At 31.7% G+C, this 9,678-nt stretch overlaps 1 protein-coding gene across 1 annotated transcript; it reads right to left on the bottom strand.

Annotated features, from left to right (window-relative positions):
- Positions 1-6,086: 6,086 nt before the first annotated feature.
- Positions 6,087-7,961, bottom strand: LOC149575546 (jasmonate-induced oxygenase 4-like). The gene is made up of 3 exons (XM_089812234.1): positions 7,487-7,961; positions 7,057-7,387; positions 6,087-6,544 (listed from the first exon to the last, which is right to left on the bottom strand). Exons 1-3 carry the CDS (start codon positions 7,951-7,953, stop codon positions 6,299-6,301), a joined length of 1,044 nt encoding a protein of 347 aa, XP_089668360.1. The 5' UTR covers positions 7,954-7,961; the 3' UTR covers positions 6,087-6,298.
- Positions 7,962-9,678: the final 1,717 nt, after the last annotated feature.

Consider the following 9,678-nt stretch of genomic DNA (forward strand, 5'->3'; position numbering starts at 1 on the left):
GGTGGTGAATCAGTTATCGAACAATTAAAATATTTATCTTCTTTAAACAAACTTAACCATTCAACCAAAGTAAACAATAACCATACAAAGATGCACATAGACAATTGCACTAAATATGTTGACTAGGGAAACCCTTAATCAGAGGGAAAACACATGTGTGAATGATGCCCATAAGATGATGTACTAATATAAATATTCCTTGTTAGAGGATGGGCCTTGTTAGGAGTCTATTACAACATTTAGTACAATGAGTCCCTATTAGGAGACTTTGAATCCCTTTTAGGAGATTCCAATCCTGTTAGGAGTTGTGGTGTAATGTATGCAAGATGAGCCCACTGCCCAAACATGAAATTTCAACTACAAGAAGAGCTCACTGCTCAAACAAGTAATTTACTATTATCTTCTTCTTTCCTCTGTCTTGTCAACTAGACCAATTAGTATTAGACCTTATATACCAGGTCACAAACCTTGGATCCAGATACCAAACCTCAGACACTCAACAAAACCTCAGTAATGAAGTTTCCTTCGCTTTTGCATTGCTCTACTCAACTTTGCATTATGTACTCTCTATTACTTTCCAAAATTCCAAATCCTTCCATACAATAAAAGAAAATATCCTTCCTTTATATTTATTCCATAAAAAAATTCCCTTGGTCAACTACTAGACCTTCTCAATTAATTATTTTTTGATCACATTAAGAACATGTTACACTTAGCGATAATCTCAATCTTCTGCCTTGCAACTTGGATAACTTTTCGTATACACAATAGTATGATGAGTGAGCTTAGTCATGTTAACTACATATACTAGATACTCAAAAGTATCTCCAATAACCTCAAGTAGTTATCATGCTCAACTAGCCATCTATACCAACTTGATTTTTTTGTTGTTCTTCTATCAGATAACACAAAAAAATGCTATGTAGACATAAAACATGCTATGTTGACATCAATAAAAAAATCAATCATGAATGTAACATATCATCATATTATTACTCCCCCATAGGAATATCATCAGCATTCATGCTTCCAATCAATCTTCCAACATTAACATCACATCTGATAATAATTCTTATGATCCCAAGGATAAAAATCTTATATGCCTTTGAGGGTTCACTGTACCCAAAAAAGTACCCCCTCTTTGCAATCTAATCTAACTTGGTACATGAATCACCTAGAATATGACAATATGCCAAAATCCGAAATATTCTCAAGTGATCAATGTCTAGCTTCTTTCCTATGAAGCTTCCTCTGGTGTCATCTTCCCTAGCACCTTGTGTGGAACCCTATTCTAAATGTAGATTGTTGTACTACACACCACTACCCATAAGTAGTGGGGCATATCCTAGTCATGTAGCATAGCCCTTTCCACCTCCATATAGAATGGTTCTTCCTCTTAGCAACTCCATTCTACTATGGATTTTAAGGAACAATCCACTCTCTCTTGTTTCATTCTCTAGTATAAAACTCCTAGAAGTTATTTCCTTTATAATCACCTCTATTGTCTAACTGAAGAACCTTTATCTTCCTTCTTGTCAATTTCTCCACAAGAGCCTTGAGCTCTTGGAATCGACTGAGAACCTCATCCTTGGTCTTCAAGAAGTATATATAGGTCTTCCTAGAGAAAACATCAATAAAAGTAACATAGTATTCATATCCTCTAAGATACTTTGTTGACATAAATCCACATACATCTAAATGTACTAGATCAAAAACACCTTCAAATCTATTGTCACTCCTTGGAAAATATGTTTTCACAAAATTTCCCAACACACATCCCTTACATACATCATCATGCTCTATGCTCACCTTTGGAACACCTGTCACGGTCCCACAAAGCAATTTGAGTGCCCCATGATGGATATGGCCCATCCTCTTATGCCATAGCTCTCCAAGATCTCTAGGATTATTGTTTCTCATGAGTGCATTAGGAGAATCAAATTGCAACCTATAAAGGTGACTACTCCCAACTCCAATAGTTATGGGTGATTTCCAATCCTTGTGCTTTATCAACAGATGTGTCCCTCTAAAGATTATATTATACCCCTTATCTTGAAGAATAGATACAAAAATTAAATTCATATCTAATCTTGGCACGTGCAACACATCATGAACTAGAATTATCTTTCCATTCTCCCTCTAAAACTGAACATTCCCTTTCCGAACTAGGTTGAGTTTGGACAAGTTTCTCGTAGAAATTTGGATATTGGTGTTTTCCTCCTTATAACTAGAGAAGTACTCTTTAACTACTGTCATATGAAATGACACCCCACTATCTATATACCAGATAGTCTATGAGGTTGAGCTCACCATACAAGATATAAGTGCAAACTCATCTTCCATCCTATTGGAGAGTTCATTTCCACTTGTTGAAGCTACCACCTACTTCTTTCACTTCTTTCTTTCTAAGAAATTACAGACATAGTGACCATACTCGTGACATCCAAAGCACTTGACCTTATAAATGTCCTTCTTCTTCTTATTGCTTTGTTAATTCAATCCTTTACTTGACCCCTTCTTCGCTTTCCCTTTCCCTAATAGGGCAACATTTTCTTGTTTCACCTCACTTTTATGACTCTTTTTGGCCCCATTGAAAAACCTTATTCTAAACTCCTCTTGAGCGAAATTAGTCCATAGTCCATCCCAACTTGATGAGGTATCTTGTCCACTGACAACTTGAACAAAGGAACTTCATTGTTTGGAAAACCCATCTAAGGCTATTCTCACTAGCTCGTCATCATTGGGACTATCTCCAATAGCTACTAACTCATCCTTAACAAGTCTAAGTCTGGTGAGGTAACTTGTAACTTCTTCTCTCTAGTTCATCTGGGTATTCTTCAACTTCTCTCTGAGAATCATCTTCCTATTGGTGGTAGCATTTTGGTACAAATTCAAAATGACATCCCACATCTTGTTCGTTGTGTCTAGCTCAAAGATATGTGGAACAATATGATCCTTGACACCATCAAGGATAATCCTCCTTGCCTTGGCATCATCCTTATTATATGTTGCAAGCTATGTTGCATATGTTGGTACAACTACAAAACTAGTAACATAATCCTTGATACCATTCTCTTCCAACAATAACGAAATTCTAGCCTTCCAAACACCAAAATTTGAGGCACCATCCAATCTATCCTGATCTCTCAAACTAGCTCAAGTCATCTCAAGGGATTAAAGCAATAATAATTTTGAAGAGATCAACCCTTAATTTCTTTCCTAGAGAAAAACTTTTCTACCCTCAACACTGCTCTGATACCATGTGAAAATTTACACTATTGCAGCCACTGATTATTAATGTCCTATCATAAATGATTATTAAACTGCCAAAAAAATAATTTGTGGGCTAATATCAAAAAATAACACAACTGCAAGTACACCAATAAAATAAGGAAAAAAATTTACAACACAAAGAACGCAATATTTTTGGACAAATTATCCCTAGAAAAACCCCTAAGAGAAAACTAGTTCTACAAATGGAAAATATATTAACTTCAACAAATCAAGAGATACAAAATTCCTTGCCTCTCACTAGAAAAATTTAAACAACCTCCTAATTTCTCCTGTTGATATTCCCCACTGTCATCCCCAACGCTATCACTACACCCTTGCTAACACTGCAAGACTATTTTCTATCACTACAAACGCTTTTACAACTTGTTTTCTTCTATTACTCTATTCACCAAATGCCTCCTTTGACCCCCCTTTTATACTACCCAACCAAGAGGTTTCTAGTTACTTCTTGATCAAGACAACCTAACCAAGAAGTTTCTAGTTGCTTCTTGATAACAATCTAATAAAGAAGTTTCTAGTTGCTTCTCGATTAAAACAACTTAACCAATAGGTTAGTAGTTGCTTCTAGAAGGAGTTAATTAATAACAAATATTTGCTAATTAATCACATATATATGAACAATTGTCCAATCTACCTAAAAATAATAAGGATTAGGGCAAAAGGTTAAGGTTTGGGGAGAGAGAATGAAAAATAGAAAACATTGACTCCAACTCGAAAACTCTAACTTTCTAACCTTAACTTTTGGAAAGTTAAGGTTGATAGAAAGAGAGAAGGTTTTACTACATGGAGAGAGAAAACTTTAATACATAGAGAGATAAGGTTTAGTATGCGGATAGATAAAAGCTTATGGAGAGAGAGGGTTTTAGTATGGGAAGAGAGAGAAATTAAGCACTTTAACTCTACCCTTGTTTTTGAATTAACCTTCCCTTAACTTTTTAGATAAAATATCAAGGTAACAAATAAACATTATTTCTAGGTCATATAAATAAAAGATTCTAGGTCATATAAATAAAAGATAACAATAAATGCTTGAACAATGAATTTTAGGTTACAAAATTAGATAATGAAATCTTGGTTTTGTAGCTCTAAAATGAGCTAGATGGATGAAAAAATTATATCTCAACAAAATAAGAAGGATATATGGATGATCTACATTTAGATACTGCCCCAACTCAATAAAGAACAAGCACCACATAATGGCCTATATTTGGTGTAAGTTATAATAGTTTAGGATTAAAATTTTAAAAAGCTTAATAGAAGTTTTAATAAAAATATTTAATATAATTTAATCAAATTTGATTAACATTAAAAAAAATCATTTGAGCAGCATACCTATTTAAATATTTGAGAAATAATATTTTTTAATATAAAATATTTATAATTAAAAATAATTTTTAATTTATCAAATTAAGTAAAAATTAAAAAACGTAAAACTAAAAAATATAAATAAAAATGTTTATAGTTGAAATAACTAATATTACTCACTAGTTTAAACACAAGTGATTAGCCTAAATTGATATCACATCAAAGGAATTGTATTCCTTTATAATTAAAATAATAATAATTTATCATATGTTTCTATGATAAATGAAATATTATGGGTTTCCTATTTATATATGTTTTATCCTCAACTATCAACTTTACAATAGTAGTGGTTCCTCTATAACACCCAAAACTTATCAACCAATCAAACAAAAGAAAAATCTTACATATAAGCATTAGAAAAATTAAAACTTAAAATAAATAAATAAAACAAGAACTATCAAACTGTATTATCTAATAATAAATGTTGTTGAAAGTTATAATCAAACTAGACATTTAAAAAGCTGAACACATGTACCTAGTGGCATGTACTTGCCCTCATAGTTTTTATACTAATTAGAAATTAGAATTTAAATACTAGATTTAATATTTCAATTATACCACCTAACTTTGCACTTATAATTTCATTCTTAATTTTTAGCAAATAGTAATTAGATATATTATTTATAGATTTTTTTAAAGTGAGATCAATGGGATGTCACTACACCAAATCTAAAAAATTATATACATTTTCTACTTAGATAACTTGAAATGGTACAACATAAAGGAAAAATAATTTGTGGTGCCTTAAAAATATGAAGGAAGCCTCCTTGAAGAATGATACCTAATGCCCTTAGACTAAATTTACTTTTTCAATTTTCCAAATCTTGAAAATGTTGTCTTTTTAGTAATGTAGTTGATTGGGATTTTGTGTTGGAACTTTACCTTGTTAAAGGACAAGTAAATGGGTCAATGATAGACTCATGACACCTTGATATAAATTTACTCTTTTTATATGTAAGACCTTCTAATTTTAAAAGTTTGTTTGATGTATAGTTATGTATTCTGTACTTCAAATCTATGATGCTGATAAATACCTTGCTAGGTTGTCACATAACAAAATTATAAAACATTGTTGTCATGCAACAAAATTATAAGAACATTGTATCTTGAATAAAATAGTTGACATTGAAACAAATATTAAAATAAATATATAACCATAATTTATTATTTTATTTTCAATACATTAAATAATTATATATTGATATTGATTATTCTACATAACAATCCAAACTTCATAGCTAAATAATATCACATGAATATACTAAATACCTTTAAATACTAATTTATAACATCAAACCATATAAACTAATATTTGATCAATTAAATAGTAAATTTTATATTCTATATTTTAAATTAGATAAGTTTGTAACCACGTAATGATCTCATAATAATGAAACTTAAATGAACAAAACCAAAATGAGTACATAGATAGAAGTAACACATATAATTAAAAAATGCAAGGAAAACCGGGAGTCCACAATCCAACAAAACGTCAACATACAGGAAAAGAGCTCTTCAGAGTTCCAAAAGCTTTTCCACCATTATTCTGCAGCCGACTCTTATTTACTTAAGTCTTAATTTCTACACTGGTCTTAATTTCTACACATTTACAGCCAGCCATGGGGAAGAATAATGGAGCTTAGTTTTGTTGTAGGTCTTGAACATGGCTCTTTCCATCCAGTCCTTTGCTAAAAAACTTCTGCAAATACTCTTTCCAAGGTGAACTTCCATAAACAGCAGGATGATCTTTGTTAATCAGTGCTGAAAGAGGCGAAATAGTGACTTCATCATGTGGAATACCAAAGAGAGCCCACGACATCCTTGCTCTACCCTTGTGAACTAAACTCCTGTGCTCAATGCTTTTGTATATCCCATTGCTTATTACCTGTTTGTATTCTTACAATTCAATATTTTCAACATAAACCAATATCAATATAACCTAATGAATTGCTTATTACCTGTAATTTCAATCAAATAACAATTGTATTCTTATGATTTGATATCTTCAACATAAACCAATATCTATATAATCTAATCAATTGCTTATTACATGCAATTTCAACCAAATATCTATTGTATTATTATGATTTAACATTTTCAACATAAACCAATATCTATATAACCTAATGAATTGCTTATTACATTGTAATTACAACCAAATAACCATTGTATTCTTATAACTTACCATCTTCAACATAAACCAATATCTATATAACCTAACGAATTGCTTATTAACTACACTGTCAACCAAACCAAATTAATCCTTTTACTCTTCGTGATCTAATATCCTTGGATCTAATAATAATTCTCAGACGAAATAAAAAGTTAGAAATAAGCCCATATTTATATAATCTACTGGTTTTCCTTTAAAAGACAAGTACATGTACATTTGTTTACCTCAAGTGCATCAGCAACGTTAACAATGAGGGCACCTGGAATACTTTGAACATCAATCCAATTTCCATCCTTTCTAATTTGCAGCCCTGGGGTTTCATCATGCAGAAGAAATGTGAGAACGTGGGGATCAGAGTGTGGAGAAATTCCAAGTACCAGTTCTGGCTGAGGACAACGTGGATAATAATTCATTCTGATGTGGATTTCTTTCTTTTCTCCACCCACTGCCTCGTTCAGTATATTTTCATCTTCCAATCCTAACCCTCTGCTCAACACCCTCATCAAAACCTCCCACAATTTGTTCATCTCTTTTGAATATTCATCCATAACTTCCCTGCAAATAACAAGAATTATATACCCATAAGAATTTGTTACACATAAGAATTATAAACCTCATTAAAAAATGATGTTTGAAGAGATGTAAACACTGTACGTGAAATCAGAAGGCTGTTTGGGCCATTTAGACATGTTTCTTCTGTGTAGAGGCAATATAACGTTGTAATAGTAATCTCCCCAGTCCAATTTAGCATCTTGGGTGTATCGTAATTTGCTTCCATAGCCAATAGGGCTCCCTCCTTGTTCATTTCTATACAATTCCTTTTCTTCAATGGGAAGATTGAAAAAAGTTTTGCCCACTTCTTGTATTCGAGAGATCAGAGAGTTTGAGACTCCATGATTGATGATCTGAAAGAAACCCCAGTCTTTTGCAGCTTTTGAGATTTCTGCAATTGTTTCTTGTTTTAAATGTGAGGCTCCCAAGCCAAGCAAATCAATGACTGGAACATGGGTGTTGTGTGGTTTGGAGGACTCAAGATTAGGTCTCACATATTGGAGAGGAACTTTTTCGATCCCACTCTCTGATAACGTCTGAGCACTTGGTAAGCTTCTCAGTTCATCCATTATCGATGCATTCAGTCTTCAGAAATTGAGAGAGTTTGTGGGTATATTCAGAACTTAAATCTTATTTAGGATCTAGTGTTCGTTTTTACTTTGAACTCTTTTTTCAGCAGATTTAATCTTATTATATTAAGAAAGAAGTAAGTTTTTTTTTCCCAATTCTACTTGACTAGATTTAAAGAATGTTTAAAAACTTATTATATTAAGGATGGAGTAAGTTTTTTTTTCCCAATTCTACTTGAGTAGATTTAAAGAATGTTTAAAAACTTATTATATTAAGGATGGAGTAAGTTTTTTGTTTGAACTCTTTTTTAATAGATGGTAGATGTGTAGAAACTTAAATCTTATTATATCGAGGAGGAGTAAGTTTCTTTTTTTAACTCTTTTTATTAAATGGAGCAAAACAGAACAAAGCATAAATAAAGAAGATGAATACAAGAACATAACATTTATCATGGTTCGGCAAAAGTATGAATAATCTAATACAATTACATGGGCTGCACACAGCAATTAGAAAGAGCTCTTAGATTATGAAGCGTCTAGAGGAGATGAACGGTTATCTGATGGTTAGGCTTCATACCCCAATAGAACTCTCATTGAGCAGATTTAGAGGATATATAGAAACTTAAATCTTATCAAGAAGGGAATTTGTTTATTCTCCAAGCTCTTCTTGAGCATATTTAGAGGATGTCTAAGAACATAAATCTTATTAAAAAGGGATTTTCTTTTGTTTCCTGAACTTTCCTTTATAAGATTTAAGGTTTGTGATGGCTAGATAAACACTCATTTTAATTGAAATCAGCTATAAATTATTTTGTTTATAACAATAATTTTTGTAGTGTACTATATATATACAAGTGGTTATAGGAAGACACATCTTCAAAGTATAGAAAGACACATCTTTAAAGTAGGAAGAATAAAAATAAAATACAAAGTTTACAAAATATTATAACAATTTGTGTACTACCATTAGAAGGTGGCTCACATCTCAAAATATGTAATATAATGGAGTCCCAACTAAATGCAGCACAATCTTCTTCTTTAGAATTATCCTTAGTATGTGGCTAAACATAAAAGAAAGAGATAATAAGCTATATTCAAGAGAACTTTCTAACAACTATCAAAGCTCTTAATCAAATACTCTTAATATTTAAATTAAGAACTAAAAACAAAAATATCAATTTAACAAAATTTAAAAAAATTTATAAATGAATAAATAAATTTAATTATGCTATAGCCTTTTTAAAATTCTATTACATATATATGCATATACCTACGCACATGCAAATGTATATAACTTATCCTTCAATAAATAATATCTACATTGATACCAACTCAGAACAAATGACCTTTCCGTATGTTTTTAAATTAATGGTATCTACTTCATATGAGGATGCCAACTTGAACAAGGAACTCAGTCTTGTTCTTTAGTGAATGTATCCACTTCAGAAAAGTTGATATTCACTTTATAAATTCGCATCGACTGTCTCTATAAATTGACATGCACATTATTTAGCAATTGACACCACTTTGAACCATGCAAGGGAAATAATATTTCAAATTTTTATATGGCTTGCCGATAAAAATGGCCGACAATGAGCTTGCAAACCAAACCAACCAGACCAGGTAGCACCATCTAGGAAAATATTTTTTTAAGAAATAATGGTGGAGCACAAATACAGCAGTCAAGATTGTTGCTATCACAACCCACCTTTTGAGTCACCGAAT

Source organism: Cupressus sempervirens, chromosome 2 (genome assembly GCF_028749045.1).
Source record: "Cupressus sempervirens isolate cs-2001-9-10 chromosome 2, ASM2874904v1, whole genome shotgun sequence".
NCBI classification, from domain to species: domain Eukaryota; kingdom Viridiplantae; phylum Streptophyta; class Pinopsida; order Cupressales; family Cupressaceae; genus Cupressus; species Cupressus sempervirens.